The 23,653-nt window shown below is 50.1% G+C and overlaps 1 protein-coding gene across 1 annotated transcript in view; it reads left to right on the top strand.

The window, feature by feature from the left end:
- UACA (uveal autoantigen with coiled-coil domains and ankyrin repeats) overlaps positions 1-17,293 on the top strand; it is a 28,189-nt gene extending 10,896 nt beyond the window's left edge. The window contains exons 2-18 of the mRNA XM_036389914.2: positions 833-966; positions 1,467-1,555; positions 2,304-2,368; positions 2,997-3,054; positions 3,594-3,664; positions 3,771-3,877; positions 5,408-5,589; positions 6,024-6,061; positions 6,193-6,276; positions 6,809-6,916; positions 8,451-8,549; positions 8,748-8,784; positions 9,613-9,665; positions 10,862-13,522; positions 14,050-14,202; positions 15,435-15,500; positions 15,587-17,293. Of these exons, the coding sequence (XP_036245807.1) occupies positions 833-966; positions 1,467-1,555; positions 2,304-2,368; positions 2,997-3,054; positions 3,594-3,664; positions 3,771-3,877; positions 5,408-5,589; positions 6,024-6,061; positions 6,193-6,276; positions 6,809-6,916; positions 8,451-8,549; positions 8,748-8,784; positions 9,613-9,665; positions 10,862-13,522; positions 14,050-14,202; positions 15,435-15,500; positions 15,587-15,658 (4,077 nt within the window). The 3' untranslated portion in view covers positions 15,659-17,293. The remainder of the gene's footprint in view (positions 1-832; positions 967-1,466; positions 1,556-2,303; positions 2,369-2,996; positions 3,055-3,593; positions 3,665-3,770; positions 3,878-5,407; positions 5,590-6,023; positions 6,062-6,192; positions 6,277-6,808; positions 6,917-8,450; positions 8,550-8,747; positions 8,785-9,612; positions 9,666-10,861; positions 13,523-14,049; positions 14,203-15,434; positions 15,501-15,586) is intronic.
- The last annotated feature ends 6,360 nt before the right edge of the window (positions 17,294-23,653 follow it).

Here is a 23,653-nt window from a genome sequence, read left to right as displayed (position 1 = left end):
ACTTCATGCACCCACAGGCTGCTTGTGTCTCACCCTTACCTGCAAATTCTTTGCAGAGTTAGATTTGAATGTTATATTCCTATTTTGAGTAAAATACTCCTTTGGAAGCCTTGTTCTTCCCTTAAAAGCTCCTTGGATATCCAGTTATCAGTGTCCAGCATGGATGTGAGGTTTCTGTCCCAGAGCAGTTTCCTGAAAAGCCCAGAGCCATTCACAGGGGTGGTTTGGCAGGGAAGAGAACAAGCTCTGCATTTTGGGATGGGAGGCTTGGCCTGGGGCCTGAAATTCTAAGTTTGAAGTAAACAAGAGAGGAGTGGGGGGTGAGGGCTGTCTGGGGCTGGATGGTGGTGGTCTGTTTATAACTGGCTTGGGCTTTCTCTGCCCTCCATGGTTTGGAAACCGCAGGCAATTCCAAACCATCAACTTTGAATCTCTTCCTTCTGCAGCTCAGTAGCTGTTCTTCCCTTGGCCATCACACTTAGCTAATTCATGATCCACTGAACAGTCTGGCACAGCCAGGAAAAGCCATGTCCTGGAGTGTGTTTTTAGTGCATCCATTTGTTGTCAGAACGTGACAAACTGAAACAGAATGAGGAAAACCAAAGAAATTTGATCCTAAAGGTCTCCTTTAGGACCAAAGTGGCTTAACCAGGCTGTCCCAGAGCTCTGCACGTTCAACGCCAACAGCAGTGACAGGGATGTTGCACAAATAGTTCCAAACATCCTGGTGGGTGCAGCACGTTGTTTGTAAACCAATTTTGGATTTTGTTGTGCCTCAGCCCCGGTGGATCCTGGTGCTCCATAAACTCACATCTGTGCTTCTGTCCCCCAGCTGAACCCGGACTGGAGCAAGTATGATGACAGGTTAATGAAGGCAGCTGAGAGGGGCGATGTGGAGAAGGTTTCATCCATCCTGGCCAAGAAGGGGGTCAGCCCCACAAAGCTGGACGTGGAGGGGAGATCCGCGTAAGTGACCTCCAGAGCTTGGGAATGCTGCTGGGGGGCTGCTGAAAATCATACTCCTGCTCTAGAGTGTGAAAAGCATACTCCTGCTGCTCTAGAAACCTTCTTGGGCGCAGAAATCTGGGTAATACCTCATCTGAATCTAGCTCCACCAAGCTGGAGCCCAGCTGGCTGGAAAGGGAAACTCCCAAACAATCTTCACTTCCAGGGAGATAGATGAGTGTTTAAAGGCTTGCTCTTGCCAGGTTTGAGTATAGAGGGAAACTGAAACCCCACTGGTATTTCACCAGGTTCACTGATCCAGGTAAATAATGATCGTTTCTCAGGAAATTTGCCTTGTTCCTTGAAGTAATATTTGCAGAACCCTTAAGTCTGGATGCTGTCCAGAGCTGGCCCCTGTAGCACTTCCCTGCTGCTTTGCCTTTCCTGGCCAATATTGCCATTCTTGTGTACAAATCAGCTGTGCTTAAGCAAGGTCTTTATTTATTTTTTTTTTTTTTTAGATTCCATGTTGTAGCATCAAAGGGAAACCTGGATTGCTTGAACACCATCCTGGTGCACGGAGTTGATATCACAGCCACTGATGCTGCAGGTGGGTTCCTCACAGGCCCTGAAAGGGCAGCCTGAAAATGCTCCCAGCTGGGTTTCATTCTGAAATAAAGTTAAGCTGGACCACAGGATAGCTCTTCCTTCTTTCTGAAGCTGGCAAAAAACGAATTATTTGTGTGGCATGTTGCTGGTCTTGAGGAAACTGGCCTGTCATGGAATTCATGAATGCAGCAGAACTTCAGGAATGTGGGTTTGTGCTGCTGTAATTGTGTTTATAATGTGCTCCAGACTCACTGATGAGATCAGCATTTCTGGGTGAGAGCAACAGGATAAGAGCAGTTCTAAAAGAACTCAAGGTGAGGACCCTGTGGAATGTTGTGGGAGGTGTTTGTGTGCCCAGCTGAGCCTCAGGGGCTCAGAACCTTCCAGATTTCCTTGTGTGGTAGCAGAGTTTGTCTTATGGAAGAGACAGTTAAAAACAGGTGCTAATTTTCAGGTTGTTACTCAGAATTTATTAGGTTTAATATGAAGCTGAGAATAAGAAAGTTTACAGAGATAACTTGGCCTCCTCCTATGGGAGAATTGATTTTTTTAACTCCTTGTGCAGAGTCAGATGCGGTATTTTGAGATTAATTTCACAAATGAGCTGTAACAAAGTGAGGTGTAGAGGGGAGATGTCTCAGCACACATCTGCAGGGACTGGCACACAGGAACTCTTGGGTCTAAAATGCTGGGAATACTCCTCAGGAATTCACTGGCCCAAACCCTGAGCTGCTGTTCTCTGTTTTCAGGCAGAAACGCCCTGCATTTGGCTGCCAAGTATGGCCATGCTTTGTGCTTGCAGAAGCTCTTGCAGGTACTGAAAATACAGCTTGTCTCTTACAGCTCTTATATTGAGGGGGGAAAGGTGGCTTTACATACACTGGTTCAAAACTGGGATATGTGATTTCTTTCTCAATCGGATTCTTTTTAAAAAATAAGAGTCATGGGGGAGAGACCTTTTCATGTTAAATACCAGGTTGGGACTGAAAGAAGGCTAAAATAAATAAAATAAACTTTTTTTTTTTTTTTAAATCTTTTCATAGACTGTCAAATCAAGTTGTAGTTTGTGGCTCTTGAAGAAAATGGGGCTGTCTTTTAAAGCTGGGCATTTACAGCCACAAATTCTCATTAATGAAACAGTGTTAGAGGGTTGTCTTAGGTTTGTGTGATGTTTATTTTTTCTTCATTTATTCCTGGTCAGTGTATGCTCATTTGATTTTTTTTTTTTTTTTTGTTATTTTGAATGAGTTCTTTTAAACTTTTAATTGATGCGTGTCTCCATGCAGATATAAAGGCTCATTATCTGTGAAATGAATCGTGCAATTCCTGTGCATCTTTTTTATTTAAATCACGTTTTATTGCTTTAATTTAAAGCTCAAACACCTGATGTTGTAAATGCAGTCTGGATTCTGATTGATAACTGGGATTATTTATTTCAACAGTACAATTGTCCAACAGAGAATGTGGATCTCCAGGGAAGAACTGCTCTTCATGATGCAGGTGAAGGGCTTGGCTTTGCTGGTAACTGTATGGAAACAAAGATTTAATTAATGCATTTGCTTCCAGATGGGCTGAATCCTTCTCTTTTAATTTTGATGGCTGTAGTAGGAGAGAGTGTTTTATATTGCCATGACATTTGTCCTCAATAATGAACATTAACAGTGTTACGGAGCTTGGAGGCCTGAGATGAAGTTGGGTGAAACGTTCAAGCATCACGAGCAGAGATTCAGGGCAGTGCTGGGGTGGGTGAAGAGTCTTTGCTCTGGGTTTCCTGCAGCCTCCCTGTGCTGCAGTGTCTGGCACAGCAGTGTTTGGTTGCTGTGGGTGGTTTCCTGCAGCCTCGCTGTGCTGCACAGCAGCGTCTGATTGCTGTGGGTGGTGTGAGAGCCGAGCCCTGCAGCCATCCTGCAGCCCGGCTGTGGGCATTTTGGTGAACACACACCCCCAGGGCTGTGCCTGGGCCCTCCCCAGGCTGCTGTCACAGCACGAGGTGCCCTCCCTGCCCCGTGTCACCTCCCTGTGTCCTGCTCTGTCCCCAGCCATGTCCGACTGCTCCACCAGCATCCAGCTGCTCTGCGACCACGGCGCCGCCGTCAACTCCAAGGACGGGGTAAGGGGCTGCCTCCCCCTCCTCCTGCTCCTCCCTGCTGCACGCAGGGAGCTGCTGGCCCCCTCTGGCTGCTCCCTGCCCTCACGCTGTCCCCTGTGTCCCCCAGGACGGGAGGACACCGCTGGTGCTGGCCACCCAGATGTGTCGCCCCGCAGTGTGCCAGCTGCTCATAGACAGGGGGGCCGACCTCAATGCCAGGGACAAGCAGAGCAGGTAAGGCCTGCAGGGCACTGCTGGGCTCCTGCTGGCACCTGGGGGAGGGCTGTCCCTTGGCAGAATGGATGGCCCTTGAGGGAAGGCTGTCCCTTGGCAGAATGGATGCACCTGGTGGGGCAAGGCTGTCCCTTGGCAGAATGGATGCACTTGGGGGAAGGCTGTCCCTTGGCAGAATGGATGGCTCTGGGGGAAGGCTGTCCCTTGGCAGAATGGATGCACCTAAGGGAAGGCTGTCCCTTGGCAGAATGGGTGGCCCTGAGGGAAGGCTGTCCCTTGGCAGAATGGGTGGCCCTTGAGGGGGAAGGCTGTCCCTTGGCAGAATGGATGCACCTGGTGGGGCAAGGCTGTCCCTTGGCAGAATGGATGCACCTGGTGGGGCAAGGCTGTCCCTTGGCAGAATGGGTGGCCCTTGAGGGAAGGCTGTCCCTTGGCAGAATGGATGCACCTAAGGGAAGGCTGTCCCTTGGCAGAATGGGTGGCCCTGAGGGAAGGCTGTCCCTTGGCAGAATGGGTGGCCCTTGAGGGGGAAGGCTGTCCCTTGGCAGAATGGATGGCCCTTGAGGGAAGGCTGTCCCTTGGCAGAATGGATGCACCTGGTGGGGCAAGGCTGTCCCTTGGCAGAATGGGTGGCCCTGGTGGGGGAAGGCTGTCCCTTGGCAGAATGGGTGGCCCTTGAGGGGGAAGGCTGTCCCTTGGCAGAATGGATGGTTCTGGTGGGGCAAGGCTGTCCCTTGGCAGAATGGGTGGGCTCAGTCTGGGGGAGGAGAACCTGGGAGTCAGTTCACAAGTGGATCTGCCAATTCAACACCTGGCCTTTCTTCCTGCTCCTGCTGGCATCCAAAATATTCCCAGGCTTGTTCTTGCCAGCAGGGAACCTGCACTTGGTTCTTTAAAGGGTTTTTCTGTCCTAAGCAGCCTTTGGGATCAACGTGCACAATGGGCCATGGCAGAAGTGGTGCTCTGGCAAGAAATCCTGAGTCCAGTGGAGCTCCCAAGGGACCTTGAGCTGTTTATTCCTGGGTTCTGTTTGTAGCTGCTGCTTTTGCCTGGGATTTCTTGGAGAATTGCTCCATGACATGAGGCTGCTGTGGGACAAAGCCTGGCTACTCACACTCCACACTGCAGCTGGGGAGTGTTTGGGGAGCTCTGCCAGGGCTGCACTCCAGGGCTCCCAGGCACCCCCTCTCCAAACCTTGTCTAAACTCCTTGCCTGGTGTTTGTTGTGTCTGTTGAGATTTGTATCTGTAAAGCAAAGTCATGGGAGTTCTCCAAACACTGGGTGGTTTCAAAGGCAGCAAGTCTATGCTGGTTTTGTAGAAATACTGTTATTATGGTGGGTTTGTTTGCTTTTGCACAAATATTTAAACGTCGCCGAGTGACTTTGGAAAGCTGTTTCCTGTGTGGGCAGAGGGAAGGTGCCTTGGCTGAGGTTTCTGAGGTCAGACATGTTTGTACCAAGGCTGGCTCTGTGAGTGATGCTCTGTGGGGTCCCCGGGTCTCTCAACGCCCTCTCTTTCCCCATGCCAGGACTGCCCTAATGTTAGGCTGTGAATATGGCTGCAAGGATGCCGTGGAGGTGTTGCTCAGGAATGGTGCTGATGTTGGTTTGACTGATGGCCTTGGCCATGACTGTGCTTACTATGCCAGGATTGGGGACAATATTGACATTTTGGCTTTAATAAAAGCTGCCGTTGAGGACTCCAGCAGAGGTAGGAGGAACCTACAGCACCTTCCTTGGGGTGTGGGATTGTGTCCCTGTGGCTTCAGGGGCTGTTTGGGAGGGCAGCTGTGGTCCTTTGACCACAAAGGTCATGATCTGCCTGTTTGGGAGGGGAAGGACAGTTATTAGGGTTGTGTGGTTTTAGCAAAGCTTTTAAGAGGGTTGCAGGCTCTGATGCCTCGAGGGTTTAACAGTATTGATCATGGGAGTTATTTGCCCTTATTTATAGAAATAAATAGCCTTTATTTTATAGAAAACCTTGAGGATGTTTCCATGTTTGATTAGTTGGGGGTGTGGTGAGCTGTTTTTTGAAGTGCCCTCCCAGGGTGGAAGGGGGATGGAATTAGCTGAATGTGTCACGTTGCTGCATGAATCTGAGCAAAATGCCTTTTGTAACTCCCTGTTTTTGTGATGCCTTTTTAGGAAGAGACAGCATCAAGAGAGGGCAGGCTGAGCAAAAGGTACTTGGTGAAGCCATTTGTCAGTGAGGGGTTGAGAGGGGACCATTTGTGGGGTGACCCCTGTCCCAGTGGAACTGGGGAGGTGGGATGGCACAGGCATCTGAAGGAATGCTCTGCTGCTGCACTGACAGGTCTCCAGTGTGTCCCAGAGGTGGGGCCGGGGCTATGGAGCACAGGAGGAGCTCCAGCTGTTCCAGAAGGAGCCCAGCACTCAGGTGGGTGGGCAGGGAGGGTGAGCCACAGGCACTAAAGGCAGGCTGGGCTGCTGGACTGAGCACTAATGATCCCCTCAGCAAAGGTCGTGTACTGCTGCTTGCTTGAAGCCTAATTGCATGATGTGCAGTGTGGCAATTATGCAGATGAGCTGTAAACTTTTTTTCAGGGAAAAACTGCACCTTTTTTGGGTAATAAATAGTTGGAAGTGTCCCTGTCTCAAGCTTTCCTACCTCTTAACCTTCTGCCTCTGCAGTAAAATCAGTCACAAATGAGGAAGATTTTTTTTTTTACATTTTCAGGAGATGTATGTTTGTGTCATACTAAAAATAATCTGTGTCATAATTGTTCCACTAACCAGCATTCATTTTCCCATCTCATTCCCTTGTCATTGCAGTTTCAAAAGGCTAGGCAGGGCTTGGAGTGCTCAGTAGCTGTTAAATCTGCTGGCTCAGAGTCTTTACCTTTGCCAATGTGTGTGTAGTGTGGGGAGGTCTCTGTTTTTGTTTTTAAATGCCATATTTGACTTTGAAGGACTTGGAGCTGGAAAACCAAGATTTGAAGGATCGAATGAGGGAAGTGCAGGAGGAGCAGAGGATGCTGCTGGACAGAATCAGTGGGCTACAGCTGCAGCTCACTGAGGTAAACCAAGGCTTGGAATGCCTGCCTGGGAAGCTGGGACAGCCACCTGGTGCTGACAGGAAGGCCCATGGGGTTAGGATGGGGTCTGCACTGCTTTCCTGGGAATCACTGCAATGTGTGTGTCCCCACTGGCTGCTGGAAAAGCCTTTGGTCTTGTAGTTACACCTGAATTGTGAGGAGGCTGGTGCCATGTGCTTCCCTGACACCCAGAAATTGGGGCAGCAGCATTTGTGGCTCTGCTCCCCAGCAATGGGCTGCTCTGGAGTGCTGCAGTTTGGAGACTGAACTTCATCTCCCCATTAAATGTAGGTGGTGTGTGGCAGGGCCCTGTCATCAGCTGACTTTTCAGCTGTTACTACAAGTGCAAGCACAGAGAAAAAAAATAAATTCTTCAATTGGCAAGAAAACAAAGCCAAAGGTTTCCAACAAAAGTTTCTCACCCAAATTTTAAACGTTGATTTTAAAAAAAACTTCCCTCCTTTTGGAGGTCTAAGTGTGACCTGTAGAAAGAAAACATAAAGAGGATTTTTTTGTTGGTTTTTTGCTTTGTGGAGGCTGTTTCTTTGCTGTATTTTTTAGAGGTACATGTATGCAGCCCCTCCTAAATGCAGCCCATGGATAGAAAGAATATTTCTTAATGCAGTCAGTGGCTTGTCTGAACTCCTGTTTTAAGAATTGCCTTTATAAAATGAACTTCTTAATAGTCACTTCCCCAAATCAGCAAACTTCTTCTGAAAAGCTGTAGTTGACTGCCTCAGTAGTGTCTGAGCTGGGAAACAGGAGATATTCCATTTCTCAGACATTGCTCTGTCAGACACCCTCAACCCCTAGCTAGAGAAATAAAATCAGAGCAATAAAGCTGGATGGAAATTGGAAGGGCAGCATTAGAAGCTGGGGTGGATTTGTCAGCTGATGAACTGTGTGTGAGCCCCTTAAACATCATTGAGAAAATTATTTGGGGGGGATTTTTTTTTTGTCATTTTTGCAGGAGCAAATGTTTGCAGATGATCTTGAGAATGAGGTAGGATGTGTCACCTGCAGGTGTACCAGCACTGGGGAGCAGGGGAAGCAGCTCTCTCTTTTATTTCCTCTGCAGTTTTAAATACACTACTTAAAAGCTACCTAAAAATGCCAAGTGAAGCATCTACTGCTCTGGATCAGTTTGTGCAGCTACACAGCATTTCTGTAACTACAAATAATTATCCTTCCCACGGCTCCTTTAAAGCTCACTTAGGATATTGAGCACACTGATAATATGAAGCATCTCTGTAGTGACTTTCAGTAATGCAAGACTAACAAATATGAATTAATTAAACAGGAGCAGGTTATGTTGGTGCATATTCTTGACTCATTCTTCAAGACTCCTCCTGTAGAGGAGCAGTCTTGAAGAAGAACTCCAGAAGCAAAAAATTAGAGATTCTTTCGGTGCTGATCTTGGTTGAAGTTCTGTCTAAACTCTTCAAAAAGTTCCTTGAGGTCTTACAACCCTGTCCATTCTTGTGGCTTTGGCTATGTGGCACTCCTTCTCTTTCAGAAAGATGAGTTGAAGAAAATCCTGACTACCAAGGAAAAGCAGCAGGAAGAAAGTTTAAGGACTATTGAAGCTCTCAAAGCTAAACTCAAGTATTATGAAGTATGTTGAGTGATTTGAAATGGGATATAGCAATTGATATTTACAGGAGGAAGTACTTCAGCATGTTAAATTGCTGAAACTGTTGAATGGTTATCTCATTGCAAAAGCTTTCCCTGCCCCTTCACCCTAGTTTAACACAGAGCAGAAATGTGAAGTGAATTTTCAGCCTGACTTTTGTTTCTTGCCCTTTGATTTTAGGGTGACTCTACGGGGTCTGGAGGTAACTTTGGAACCAGTGAGTACAGTTAATTGTTCAGGCTTGCTGTGCATGATGGGGCGTTGGAATGCAGGGATCAAAGGGGGTTTTTGGTCATCTCTTGCTGTTGCTGGTCTGAAATGCAGCCAAGCCTCGTGCCCAGCCCTGCGAGCAGAGCTGTGTTTGTAGGAGCTGCCAGCAGCTCCATCTCCCAGGATGGAGAGTGCCTGGCCTTGGGACATGTGCTGGGGGCCCTGCTGTGCCCTCTGCTCACAGGCACAGCCAGCAGGGCAGGCTCCGTGCTCCCAGAGGAGCTGCCCTGTCCGTCCCTGCAGGCTGAGCAGTGCCCCTGCCTGGCTGGGGAGCAGCAGCTCTGCCTTCAGCACAGCACCTGGGCTCCCACTCGTGTGAGGAATGAACCCTTCCCAGCCTCCTGCATCCAGCCCAGCTGCAGACCTGCCTGGTCCTTGAGTACCACAAGGGCTCTTGACAGATTAAATGGTATTTGGAGTGTTTGGCTGCCTGGCAGGAGGAGTCCTGGAGTCCTGGATGGGGAGTGCAGGGGATGCTCTCCCTGCTGAGGTCAGTGCAGACATGAGCTGGGCAAGCTGCCAGCCCTGACCCTTGTGCAGGACAGAGCCCAGCCTGGCAAAGCACTTCTGTCCTCCTCCTTAGGAGGGCTTTGGCCAGGCTTCCTGTGGGGATTCATTAAGTAGAAGTTGTTTTAATAACAAGTACTTAAACACCAGCCTTCAGCCTGGCGTGACCCCAGTGACCAGAATAAAGCTGGGCAGGAAAATCAGTGTTCTTGTGATTGTGTTCCTGTTTTTAACCAGAGCCTAAACACTGTTTGCTTTGAAAATCCAGGAAAAGAAGATTTATTACTTAAACAAGGCCAAGCATTTGCAGTGGAATCCCAGGTAATAAATATTTTTCCTCTGGAAAGAACTCTGAGGTAGTCATGCTGGGAAAGCTAAACGTGCTTATAAAAGTGTGTTTATTGAGCATTGCTTCTGAGCACACGGTTTTGGGGAATTCTTGCTTTTCTGTGTTTATTTTTTACTGCGGGTGCCCTCTAGAGTCCTGTCTGTGACAGGCTGGAAATGCAGGGAGCTCCTAGGTCTGTCCTGAGCTCTCCTAAACGTGTTTTACACAGCCACTCTGTAAACTGGGGGCTCATCTCCATAAAATTTTTCTAATTTATTAATCTATTATAATAATATAATTATAATATTATAATAAAACAATATAATATAGAGATGATTTCCTTTTCTTGCCTTCTATATAATAATTCCCTGACAATTCTGTTTGATAGCTATCAATCTTTTAAAGCAACAATTTGTATATAAACAAGGTCCAGCAGACCCTTGGCAGTGGAATGAGGTGGTCTTTAAGGTCCCTTCCAACCCAAACCCTTCCAGAATTCTGAGTGACTGCATTCCTCAGTCTTCTCAGCAAGAAGGGTCTGTTAGCCATGGCATTCTCTGCTCTGATTCCTTATAAAATTATTTTCACACACTTGAGGGATGGGAGCAATATCTTAATAAATTAAATTTGTTCTAGCAGATGAGTGATTAAATATGAATGCAGAACAAGGGAAGTGGAATTGATGCATTATACCTGCCCCTCTAGGTTTAGATGGGATAGTGGGAAGGAATTGTTCCCTGGGAGGGTGGGGAGGGGCTGGGATGGAATTCCCAGAGCAGCTGTGGCTGCCCCTGGATCCCTGGAAGTGTCCAAGGCTGGGTTGCACAGGGCTTGGAGCAGCCTGGGACAGTGGAAGGATCCCTGCCATGGTAGGGGTGGCGCTGGATGGGATTTAAGGTCCCTTCCAACCCAAACCAGTCCATGACTGGGGAGCAGTAATGCAGAACTACATTTGGGATTTTTGCTGTTAAAAGCCAAAATACCTGTTTTCCAATAGGGGCAAGAATAACTTACTATTAAAAAAAAAAAAAAATCTCTTGTACTAGTGATGCTCAGATCAGCTGGATTTTAGGCAGCTCCCATGCCCCAAAGAGTGGCAGCTCCCATGCCCCAAAGAATAAGCAATAAACACATGTATGTGACCTGTCAGAGTTGTGAACTTTTATTTTTTGTGCCAATTTCTCTTCAGTCGCGGTCTATGCTGAGGCCCCTGGAGCTGTCCCTGCCTAGCCAGTCGCCCAGCTCCGAGAAGGAGACTTTGAAGAAGGAGCTGGAGAGCCTGAGGAGCTGCTTTGGTGCAGCCAAGGAGGAGATCAGCAAGCTGCAGAGGGAGCTGGCCCTGAAGGCCGCGGAGTGCAGAGCTCTGGCCTCAGAGTGCGAGAGGAGCAAGGCAGAGTCTGACAGCCAGGTCAGGCAGCTGGAGGACGCCCTGAAGGACGTGCAGAAGAGGATGTTCGACTCTGAGGGCAAGGTGAAGCAGATGCAGAACCACTTCCTGGCTCTCAAGGAGCACCTGGCCAGCGAGGTGGCCTCGGGGAGCAGCAAGGCGACGGAGGAGCTGAAGGAGCAGCTCCGGGAGATGAAGGCCAAGTATGAGGGAGCCTCTGCCGAGGTGGGGAAACTGAGGAACCAGATCAAGCAGAACGAATTGCTGGTGGCAGAGTTCCGGAGGGACGAGGGCAGGCTGGTGGAGGAAAACAAAAGGTTGCAGAAGGAGCTTGTGAAGTTGGAGATGGAGCGAGACAAAAGGGGCAGGAATGTCACGGAGTTGGAAGGGCAGCTCAGAGAGACGGCAGCCAAGCTGGCCCAGTCTGTGAGCGCAGAGCAGTTTGAGAACATGAAGGGTTTGCTGTCAAACGAGGTGAATGAGAAGGCAAGGAGGTTAGCAGAGGTGGAGGGGGAGCGGGAGAAGCTGCAGGCAGAGCTGGTGCTATTACAGGGGGAGTCTGAGAGTCAGAGAGCTCAGCTGGCACAGCATGTGAAGGCAGAGGAGCACGAGCAGATGAGGAGTGGGTTTGAGCAGAGGGAAGAGGAGCTGGGGAAGGCAATTTCTGAGCTATCACAGAAGAATGAGACTCTGCAGAAGGAACTTGAAAGATTGCAGGCTGATAACAAGGTGCTGAAGCAGCAAGTCCAAATGCTAAAAACTGAAATTAAAAGCCAGAATGTGCCTTTAAAAATTCATGAGGAGTTGAAGAAAGCAAACGATCTGGCTGTGGGTGACCTGACAAAAAAGCTTTTTGAAATAACAAAGAAGTACAATGAAAGCAAAGCAGAAGCTGAAAAGTTGCTGGCAGAGAAGAACAACTTAAATGAGAATATCAGCCACTTGCAAGCTGTGTACCTGTCTCCAGAGCAGCACAAGAAAGAGCTGGAAGCTTTAAAATCTAATGGGATTGAGCTTGAGAAGCAGCTTGCTGAGCTTCAGAAGAAATATGATGAGGAGCAGGCAAAAGTGGGCAAACTGGTGGCTGAGAACACAGGCTTGAGGGAGACCCTGAGGGATCAGTATGTGCTGGCCACCACGCACGAGGAGGTTAAAACTGTCCTCAACAGCACCCTGGAAAAGACCAATGGGGAGCTGTCAGACCTGAAGGGCAAAATTGGAGAGATAAAGCAGGAGTTCCTGAGGGTAAACGAAGAAAACGGAGCTTTAAAAAACAAGGTGAAACTCTTACAGAACCAATTAAAAACGGAGTATATCAGTTTAAAGGATCATGAAGCCACGGTAAATACTTTAAATAAAAGCGTGCAAGAGCTGCAGGAGAGCAATGCTGCCGTTAGGGCTGAGCACCAGAGGGGGCAAGATGAAATCTTGCAGTTGCAGGCAGAAATCGAAGCCCAGAAGAAGGAACTGGACACAATCCAAGAGTGCATCAAGCTGAAATACGCCCCGGTGGCCTCCTTTGAGGACAGAGAGCAGAGCCTGGAGGGCACGGTGAAGGAGCTGAGGGCGCAGCTGCAGGAGCAGCAGCAGAGGTGCAGGGGCAGCGAGGAGGAGGCGCGGAGGTGCAGAGAGGAGAGCGAGCAGCTCAGGAGCGGGCTCCTGTCCATCCAGAACGACCTGCAGCACAACTACGTGCTGGCAGAGAAATGCCACCAGCTGGAGAGGCTGTGCGCCAGCAGCATGGAGGAGCTCAGGCAGCAGCTGAGGGCCCTGCTGAGGAAGCACACGGGAGAGGAGGGGCAGCAGGAGGGAGCCGTGGCTCATGAGGCGCCATCAGAGCGGCTGCAGGCGCTGAGGGAGGCCCTGGGCCGCACTGTGGAGGAGCTGCAGCAGGCCCTGAGCAGCAAGGAGGAGCGATACCACAAGGAAACGCTCAGAGTTGGAGAGCTGCAGCAGGAGCTGGCCCAGCTGAAGGAGTGCTCGGTGCCTCTGGTGGAATACACCCAGCTGAAGGAAGGGCTGGAGGGAGAAATCGCGGCCATCAAGCGCGGCCTGGAGGAAAAGGAGGCGGAAACGCAGGCCAAGAGCGAGGAGGTGCTGAGGCTGCAGGAGGAGCTGCGGCGGAGCCAGCAGGCCCTGGCAGAGCTGCAGAGCCAGGAGGTGGTGGCCGTGGCAGAGTACAGCTCCATGAAGGCTGACCTGGAGGCCCAGGTGAGCAGCATGGCCGGCCACCTGGCCAGCATGAGCCACAAGTACGAGCAGGCCTGCGAGGAGGCCCTGCAGGCCAGGAGGAGCGAGCTGTCCCTCAAGGACGAGAAGGAGCTGCTCCAGCTCAGGAGCTGCAGCATCGAGCAGGAGATCAAGGACCAGAAGGAGAGGTGTGACAAATCACTGACAACCATTATTGACCTGCAGAAGAGGATCCAGGAGTCTGCAAAGCAGGTGGAAGCCAAGGACAACAAGGTGAGATCTGGGTTTGTGCTCCTGATGCTCTCAGCTCAGCATTCAGCTCCTGAGGTGCTCCAGCACCACTTTGTGCTGAGCATTAGGAACCCAGGGTTGGCCCAAAGCCCTGATTTTACATCATGCAAAGTTTTTCCAGTCCCTTATATATTCTGGATATCGTGTAGTGTTTAAATTCTGTTAAAGCTTCAGACTTCTGGGGATTTCAGCTCCTCCTTCCTCTGGAGCTGTGTTTGTTGGGCATCTCTGGCTTGCCTTCTAAAGGTTCACTGTTATTCCTAGAAGTTAGACCTGGAATGTCCTTAGATCCTCCCTTTTTTCAGTCTCTTATGTCACTGTCCCTGCCACACCCCAGTGCCAGGGAGCACAATGGGAACCAGCATGTCAGCAAAGCAAAGTCCTCTCTCTGCAAGCTGGGACAAAGAGCCTTCAGTGCTTGCTGGGCTTCATCAGACTCGAAAGAATGTTAAAGAGCAGTTTGCAGTGAGACATCCTTAAATGGTGTTTTCTGTGTTTTTATTTTACAGATAACAGAGCTGCTGAACGACGTGGAGCGGTTAAAGCAGGCTCTCAACGGCTTGTCCCAGCTGACATACACCACTGGGATCCCCTCCAAGAGGCACAACCAGCAGGTGGAACTGCTCCAGAGCCAAGTGAAAACACTCCAGCAGCAGCTGGCTGTAAGTGCTCACACAAGGTGTTGTCTGACGTGCAGTAGCATTGCTTAATTCCCTGTGTAAACAGGGAAATGTGGATGTGCCTGCTGGAGCAGGGGGTGGGACAGCAACCTCACACTTCACAAGTACACTATCCATTGTTTGCTTGGGCTTTTGCCCCTGAGTTCTGCTTCTCTGTAATTTTTTTTTCTGCTTTCCTCTTCAGTTTGAGTTGCAACACTTGACAGCTTCTCCAGATGAAAAGGATATAAGCAGAGTGGGAGATTCTGTGCATATGTGATACTCTATTATAATCCTGCCAAGACCATTTCTGAATGCAGGCTCAGCTTTAGTCATTTCTTACAACCATGTATTTTTTTTTCACCTTGGAAGGCTGAGGTGGTAATTTCTTAATGGCTTTGAGTTGTGTTCCTCTGCCTGCAAGCCCTGGGTGTGTTGTTTGTCATGAAGCACTGACAGAGCAGGGGACACAGCCTGAGTGCTGGGATTTTGTGCACACCTCTGTGGCCTCAGTAAAGCTCATTATTAAAGCTGTGTCTGGGCAAAGTGAGTTCTGCTCCTGCTCAGGTTCACAAATACATCTATCAGAGTATTTGCAGGGCTGATTCTTGTGAGGGAAAGTGTTCTAAAAAGGGTGGTTTTAACCAAATAGCTGATGCTGTGATGAAGGCAGTGTGCAGGGCTGTCACTATTGTATTGGGGATGGCTGAATGAAGCAACATGACTCAGATGTTTCTAGAAGGTAAAAGCTGAGTTTATTAGACTCACATTCTTTTTGTAGATAGTTCTGAGAAGGGTGGACTTGATTGGTCTTCAACTAACACTCCTTACACTGTTGGTTAATTAGGGACACCACTTGTCTTGCAAACATCTTACAAGTTCAAAATACTAACTGTAGGATTGTTTTAATTATTTTTCCGAGTTTTCTCAAAACTTCCCAGAGGAATGGCTGGGAAAGTTTCTCTGACTTTCTTTCTGACCGGACTCTCAACCACCACCACAATGGGCCAGGAGTTGGGCTCTGATGGTCCTTTCCAGCTCAGGATATTCTGTGATTATTCTCCCAGCAGAAGAGCAGCCACTTTTTTTCCTTCATTAGTGGAAGGGATAAAACTTGAACCTGCAAATTCAGCTGTGGTTGGTGTGGCAGTGCCCACACCCGGGTGCACAGGGGTGGAAGGGGCGGAGGCTGAAGGTGTGAGGAGCTCACCTGGTGTCCCTGTTGTCCCCCGTAGGACGCCACCCGGCAGCACCAGGAGGTGGTGGCAGTGTACAGGACACACCTGCTCAGCGCTGTCCAGGTGAGGCTGCAGGATCCCTCCCCTGGGGGCGGGTGGGTGGTGCCCAGGGGGGTTTCAGTGTTGGTGACGGGTGTTTGCCTCTCCAGGGTCACATGGATGAAGATGTGCAGGCTGCCCTGCTGCAGATCATCCGCATGAGGCAGGGCCTGGTGTGCTGAGTGCTGCTGCTGAGCCTGGGCAGTGAGAACTGCAGGGCCCTCGTGCTGATACTGAATCACTGGTGGTGGTAAAGCTGCACTCACAGCCTCCCAATACCACACAATTCTCAAAGCTGAAGCATTTTCTCCTCATCTAACACTAAACCAGGGCTATGGCGTTTCAGGCCCGGCGCTTTTTTAATGAGATGGATAAAAGGTATACAGCATCTTTTAAAACTGTCAAAATGATGACATAGAGGTTAAATTATTTTAATGTCTGATTGACCACCTGCTAAAGCAGGACCTATACCCAGAAGCTCCAGTTGATCCTTGAACTTGAACTCTCATGGGATGGTTAAAAATAAACTGTGCAGAGCAGTGTGGCTGAGTGTTGTAGCTGTGGATGTCCCTTAATGATTAAGAGAAAGTGGCTCATTTGTCACACTGGCTGAGCAGGATGTGCTGTGACACACACACAGGAAGGTGTTTTGCTGTCTCTTGTAACTTGGCTGGCCAAGTTACAGCCTTTATTTAATAAATAAGCTTAAGATTTAGTGCCTTCGCTTCTACAAGACTTAAAAAAATCAGGTTTTCCATCCAAACACTAACACTCCCTGCCCCTAAAGTGTTCTTGAATGCTTCAGCCCTGACTCCTGCAGGCTGGAGTGGCCTGGTTTGGGGAGCAGCAGTGCCATGGTTCTGCTGCTGCTGCTGCACAATTTCATTCCTCACCAGGGTGGGACTGAGCAGCTCCGTGGGGCAGCTCAGGTACTGCATTTTCAAACACCACCCCGTGGAAGTCTGAGCTGTAAATGATGTGCTTTAATCTTATTTATGGGGGAAGATGTCAGTAGTGAGGATTAATGGAAGGAGAATTTTTAATTGCTGGAATCTCCCCATGAAACAAGGCTTCATTTTTAACTGAAGGATGGTTTCCATAAGGAAGTTTTATGAAAAAGAAAAAAAAAAACAAACCATGAAATTTGTTACTGTTCAAGGGAAGTCTTTGAAAAATGAGCCTGTTAAGGAACAGGGCTGTTTAAATTGAGCACCAGTGAGTGCTGACCTCAGTCTTCTTTTTAAAAGCCTTTGCTGATAACCACCAAGGGGGAATGTGGCATCCTGATGCAGAAAAGCCAAACTTCCTCTCCATGTTCCTGAAAAATGAGGGCTGAAGTCAGAGTTCCCTGCTTTGTGCTGTTTGGGCTCCCCCAGCTGCCCCTCCAGGCCTTGAGCTCCTTTTTTTACACTAGAGTTGTGTTTATCTCCTTTTATTTTCTCCCTTTTTGGGCAGAGTCTTGTAGGATTGAAGAGGCCATGTGGAGGCTCCAGACAGTGATGGATGTGCAGGGCAGTTTTTATATAGAAATACCCTTAATATATTTACTAAATATGTGTCTGTAGTAAAACAGATCTGCTGCTGCTTTCCTTTAGTTTCTTAGAGGACTATTACAGAAAACATCTCAGAGTAAAGAGTTACTTTTTAGCCAAATTCTTTTATGATTGCATTACTTGAAACTTATTGGAGAGGATTTGTTTTGTTGTACTAACTGACCTATTTTGATACTGTGTTTCCTTATCCAGGGAGTTCTAGGTATGTTTTTCTAAATCTCTCTCATATTACAACATCAATAAAATGGTTTCTTCTTTTTTTTTTTTTTTTGTACTGTAGTGGTCAATTCTTTTTAGGATACAGAAATACCAGTGGAAGTTTTGAGCTTTAATAGGTGTGCACTGTATACATCCTGGGAAAAGGGGGGTGTCTGCAGGCTCATGGAATGAACCAGTCCAGCCATAAGGCTGTCCCCTCCCTGGGGAAGGTTCCACATCCATGGCCAGGAGGAAATGGGAGGTCACCAGAATGTCAAATGCCACCAGAGAGGCCCCAGGGTCCCCTGGAGCAGCAGCGCCACATTAACGAGGTAATGGAGCCTGGAGCTGGGGCTGGCACGAGGCTCTGCTGTGAAACAGCTCTCTGCAAAGGGAAATTTGCCTTTTGTCTCGAGGAGCTGCCTTGGGAATGGCTGGGAATGCTGGGAGGTTGGACTTTACTGCTTCTGTCATCTCGTGCCTGTGCTGCTCTGCCAACTCAGAAAATTGCCTTTTAATAGGAAGGCCATACACGTAATTGTCACAGCCATTAGGTCAGATGGATTTTACAGGAAGAGAAAAAGATGTTGAGCATTTAAGGGCCATTAAATTGTGCAGGTTTTCATTGGTGGGCTGCAGCCTCCGAGGCAGCACGACGCTGGGAGGGATATTTATTTTTACATTTGCAGAGCAGGGGAGGGAATACATTGCACAGGAAAATAGGACATGAAAATGGGCTGGTTTTCCACTTGCTGAACAGCTAGTTTTATTTCATAATAATTAGTTTTACACTTCATTAAGTGATGGGGGTTTTGCTTATATACTTTAAGAACACAGTGGAGAAGATTTAAAAATTCTCAGCAGGGCATCAAGTTACAGTTTTATAATGTAATGAGGAATTTCAGAGGGAGATGGGATAAGAATTAGTGTGAGTTCAGAGACACTTCTGGTTGCCCTGGTCTCACTGCACAACTTGCTGGAGTTTGGGGTTGGAAGGTTTTGCCTTCTGGACTGGTGGGCAAACAAGTGAGAAGTGTTGCAGGATCTCAGCTCCTGCTGGAGGAGGGACAGAAACTGGACATTCAGGAGTGATTTCTCTGGCTGGTGTGGGGAAGAGCTGCAGCCCAGCCCAGGCAGCACCTCTGGGTGCTGGGGGCAGCAGTGGGGAAGTGCAGGGAAGGGTTTGGCTGCAGAGTTAAAGTGCAGCAGGTCCTGCAGGGCCTTCAACAGCTGATTGCACAGGAGCCAGGAGCTCCAGCATGGGCTGTGGAATTCCCAGGGGTGATACCCGTGTTTCCCTTGCCTGGAGAGGAATGACCCCATCTCCTCTCCTGAGCTGCAGCTCCCTGTGTGTGGGTCTCAGCTCATCAGGCTGACACCCTCGAGCTGCTGGAGGGTTTGGAGGTGCTGTGCTGGATCCTGCACGCTGGCATCGAGTGGGAGGGTGCACTGGGACCTCTGCTGTTCCTGTGTGTGCTCCTGACAAGAAATCACAGCAATCCCGTGGCCCTGCCCCTGTGTCTCCTGCAGCCCCAGGCTGTGATGTCTCACATCCCACTCCTGCTAGAAGGTGGAAAAGGAGAGAAATGAGTGGGCTCTGGAGCAGGGACTCGCTGGGATGAGAGGGAGCTCCCTGGCAGGCAGCAGAGCCTTGCAGGAGGGTGTGGGGAGGCTGCCAGGATTCTCCTGGGGCTTCAGCTTCACCTGGAGAGAGGGCAGGGTACAAAAATGCAATCATTTGGGCAGCTTTGAAGAATTCTGGCAGTCTGCTTTTTTCTTTTTTCTCTCCTGAGTGAGGATGTAAACAGACCTGAGGAAGAGGGTGCAGGGAGAGGGCTTTGGAGATGCCCTGGGGGTATCAGATGGAAATAAATCCACAACCAGTGTGGGGCAAGGCCACAGCTGGGGTGCCACTGCCCGAGGGCAGGGTTAGATGGGATGGTGGGAAGGAACAAAACCTTCCCCAGTCACCTTTACATCTCCAGGGCAATGGATGGGGACTCCAGGGCCACATTTGGAGGTAAATTACATGGAACAAATAAACCAATCTGTTCCTGAAGTGCTCCTGTGCCTTTGGGAACCCCGGCCCTCACTGACTGCTGGGGGGTTTTAAGGGTATTTTTATCCATTCTAATCCAGTTGTTGCCTTTGTTTAAGGTCAGCTGAACAAACCCCACCCAGCACTGGGGGCTGCTTGGGAGAGTCTGTGCTCAATCCCTGGGGCACATTCCAAATCCTCCTCGTTCCCAGTGCCTTTGGGGCCGTGTTCCAGGCGTGTTCCTGGTACCTTTGGGGTTGTGTTCCAGGTGCCTTTGGGGTTGTGTTCCCAGTGCCTTTGGGGCTGTGTTTCTGCTGTGTTTTGGGGCTGTGTTCCCGGTGCCTTTGGGGCCGTGTTCCCGGTGCCTTTGGGGTTGTGTTCCAGGTGCCTTTGGGGCTGTGTTTCTGGTGCCTTTGGGGCTGTGTTTCTGCTGTGTTTTGGGGCCGTGTTCCAGGTGCCTTTGGGGCCGTGTTCCAGGTATTTCTGGCCCTGGTTTGGGATCACTGACCCGTTCCCCTGTGCCATGGGATCACCTGGGTTCAAATCCCTCAGCCTCCAGCGGGATCCTGTCGGTGCCTTTCTGGGAGCAGCTGGAAGGGGCAGTGCCCGTGGGGGCAGAGCAGGTCCCTGCTTGGCTGGAGCAGGCTGAGCACAGAGGTGAGGACAGAGGTCAGTGCCCTGGCACGGGGCCCCCCAGGGCAAAGTTGATGTGCCAGCCCTTGGGAATGTGTTTGACCTGGCTCAGGGGGTTTGACTGATCAGACACCTCACAGCAGGAAGGTGATGAAACACTGAAATGGGGGCTCCAGGCTCATCCCCCTCTGGCCCTTGTGTCACAAACTGGTTTGATCTCTGCTCTCAGCCCTCTGAGGTGACATTCTCTGCAGGTTTGGGGTATTCAGGTGTCCATTGTCTCCAGATCTTTTCTGGGGCCAGGAGGGGCCCAGGGGGCAGGAGGGCTCTGGGTTCTTCTAGGAAAGATCAAAAGTAGAGGGGGCTAGACCTGGCCTAGCAAAGCTGCTCTTCCAGCAGTGCCTGCTGGGCTGTGTGAGGAGGAGGAGGAGGAGGATCTGGCTCATCCCAGCTCCTGGCAGAGCTGCCTCTGGAAGCTGCACGTTCCCAGAGTGGTTTCAGAGGCTTTTAATTGCCATGTACTGCCCAGCTCCTGCCTGCAGGCTCTGCTGGAGCTGCTCTGTGCCCTGTGGCTCCAGCTCTCCCAGCTGCCTTCCCCGGTGCCAGAGCTCGCTCTGGCTCTGCAGCGAGTCAGGAACCGCGGCAGGGCAGGGCAGGGCTCTGGCTCTGCCCCCAGAACACTCCCCAGGAATGTGCTTATCTGCCGTGTTCCCAGCTCGGGCAGGAGGAGCCTGTGTTCCTGATGAAATCGAGATGCCCAGGAGAGGTTACAAACCTGCTCAGGGATTTTCCTTGGCCTACACGAAGGTGTCACCTTACCTGTGTCAGCTGGATGCCTCCGGGGGCAAAGTGTGGAGCACTGAGTGCCCGGACACAGGGAATGGCTCCCCGTGCCAGAGGGCAGGGATGGATGGGATTTTGGGAAGGAACTGTTCCCTGGCAGGCTGGCCCTGGCTGCCCAGAGCAGCTGGGACTGCCCCTGGATCCCTGGAAGGGCCCAAGCCAAGCTGGACTGTGACCGTGCTCACAGGGGTCCCAGGCTGAGGGAAGAGATGAGGATCTGACTCCGTGTTTCAGAAGGCTTGATCGATTATTTTATGATATATATTACATTAAAACTATACTAAAAGAATAGAAGAAAGGATTTCATCAGAAGGCTGGCTAAGAATAGCAAAAGAAAAGAAAGAATGATAACAAAGGCTTGTGGCTTGGACAGAGCCTGAGCCAGCTGACTGTGATTGGCCATTAATTAGAAACAACCACACGAGCCCAATCCCAGATGCACCTGTTGCATTCCACAGCAGCAAATAACCATTGGGTACATTTTGTTCCTGAGGCCTCTCAGCTTCTCAGGAGGAAAAATCCTGAGGAAAGGATTTTTCATGAAAGATGTGTGTGACACTGGACACTGGGGCTGGAGCACCCTCATCTCTCTGTGTCTTCCTCATCTCCAATCTAAACCTCCTCTCCTCCAGCTTGAGGCCATCCCCTCATCCTGCACCTCATGCACGTGTAATGCCTCAAAGTGGCATAAAGGACACGAGAAGTATTTCATTTAAGGACCTGTCCTTAGCCCTCAGAACACCTGGGCTCTGGAATCCGCCCCGGAATGCGGCAGCAGCAGCTGGTTCTGAGCTCTGTGCCAGGCAGCAGCCACGCCAGGCTGTTCAAGCAGCCACAGAAAAGGATCTTTTACCCCAGGCCTGCCTCCCCCGGCCGTGGTTTGTCGGGTCCCTCGGCAGCTCTGCCGTGCCGGGCTCAGCCCTGATTGGAAACACCACCACGGCTTCATTACAAGCTCCGCGGCTTCCCCTGCACTTAACATTCCCTACAAATTGTTTGCTCAACCCTGGCATCTCGCCTCGGAGGAATTGTTGTCATTTGAAGGTTTAAGTCAGCTCTTTGAGCCCTCACAACTGTAAATAAGAGGCTGTTTGGAGGAGAGCTGCTCCGCTTTTTTCCCAGCCTCTCCCAGGGATGGAAGTGCTGGAATCCCTGTCACGCTCGTGTTAAAGAAACCCCAAACCCTGCCCTGGGAAAACTCATTTATAGAAACCAGTGAAATGAGCCGCTGTTTTTAGCCACATGTTCCTCATTTTGCTTTTATTGCTTTAACATGTCTGCACTGGAGCAGTGCCCCGGGAGGCTCGGGGTGCCAGCTGCACACCTGGCTCGGGCTGCAGAACCAGGGCTGCCCTTTCATCTCCTCTCTGCTCTGATTGGAACCACGGCTTGGCCACAGATCAGACACAGGGAGCTGAAAGCCATCCTCGGAGCTGGCTCCTGCAGGAAGCCTTGCGAGGCTGGGGGGGGTTAGGGGTGGGTTTTTTTCCCTTTTTGGAGCTGTTGTATCGAGTTTATGTCCTGGCAGAGGCAGGAAACCATCGTGTGCAATGTGGCAACCAGAGCTCACAGGCGGCCCGGCCAAGGGCTGTAAATTATGGCTTTAATTTCTTGGTTTATGGGCTCTTGTTGACTGCAGATCAATAGGAAAAAGGTGCACGGAGCCACCTCTTTTAATTAAAATGCTGCTGGGACTGGGCTGCAGCGAGGGAGGGAGCAGTGAGAGGAGTGGTGCCTGGAGCAGTGCGGGGTTTGTGTTCCTCCCCTGGCTGCTCTGGGTTTCCAGAGGCCAATTCCTCGGGGAGAATCCAACCTTGGAGACTGATGGAACACCCTGAGCTGGAAGGGATCATTGCTCCAAGCCCTGGCCCTGCACAGACACCCCCAATCCCACCCTGTGCCTCAGAGCGGTGCCCAGGTGCTCCTGGAGCTCTGGCAGCCTCAGGAACGTGCCCATCCCCAGAGCTGGCTCCAGCCTGGGCTGTGTTTGCCTCCTCACATCCCCAGCCAGCTCACCTTGTTTTCCAGGGAGCAGAACCACAGCGCATTTCAGGGAAGCTTGGTTGAAAACAGCTCCAATTCCACTTCACCCCGAGCTCGGGATGCTTTGCCCGGGGCAGGATTTTGCCCCTAACAGGTGCAGCAATATTTTTCTTTTGGAAGAATTTCCAGAGCACATCTCCCATCTGTGCCAGAGGCTCTTTTCCTGCTCGTGGCCCTCTGACACGGCCCTAATTAAAGGCAGATATTAAAGCCAAGCCCAGTTTATGTCCCGCCATTCCTGGGAGAACGACCCATCTCGTGAGATTGTTTGAAGTCTTAGTTAACCTTTAATCATTTGAGCCTGAGCCTGGCTTTGATTTTGCTGCAGGAAAAAAAAAAAAAGAAAAAGGATATTTTGCAAATTCTTCAGGAAGGAAACATGCCAATGCTGCGGCATCTCTCATCGTGCTGGGAATGCTGTGTTTGGAATCTCCTCAGTGATGAAGGCTGTGGAATGAAGGATTTTTCCATTTCCTTGCTTGGGCTCTGTCTGTTCTGTCTGAGGTGCTGCTAAAGATAATTACTGCATCCAGAGGTGTGTGCTGGGCACTCTGGGTGAGAGGAATGGCTCAGGGTGAGTCTCAGCTACAGAATCTCCTCAGCGCTGATCTCTGCTGAGCAGATACCTGAGGAACCACTTCCAGGTGTTCAGAGCAGCAGAACGAGGAACATCCAATCCCCAGCACATTCTGTGATAAATCCAGAGCCAAAAGCTCCTCAGCAGCCTCCCTGCTTGTTTGGTTTTGCCCATGGGAGGTGCTGGCTGGCTGACAGGGGCTGGGAGAGCGGCCAGCTCCGGTGCCAGGGAGCCAGGGCAAGAATTCCCCGCTCCCACCCGGAGTGTGGAATGGGAGCTGGGCCTGGCTCTG

The sequence above is a fragment of the Molothrus ater genome, chromosome 13 (assembly GCF_012460135.2).
Source record: "Molothrus ater isolate BHLD 08-10-18 breed brown headed cowbird chromosome 13, BPBGC_Mater_1.1, whole genome shotgun sequence".
Classification (NCBI taxonomy): domain Eukaryota; kingdom Metazoa; phylum Chordata; class Aves; order Passeriformes; family Icteridae; genus Molothrus; species Molothrus ater.
The sequence above is the reverse complement of the archived record's forward strand: the minus strand, read 5'-3'. Positions and strand labels throughout refer to the sequence as shown.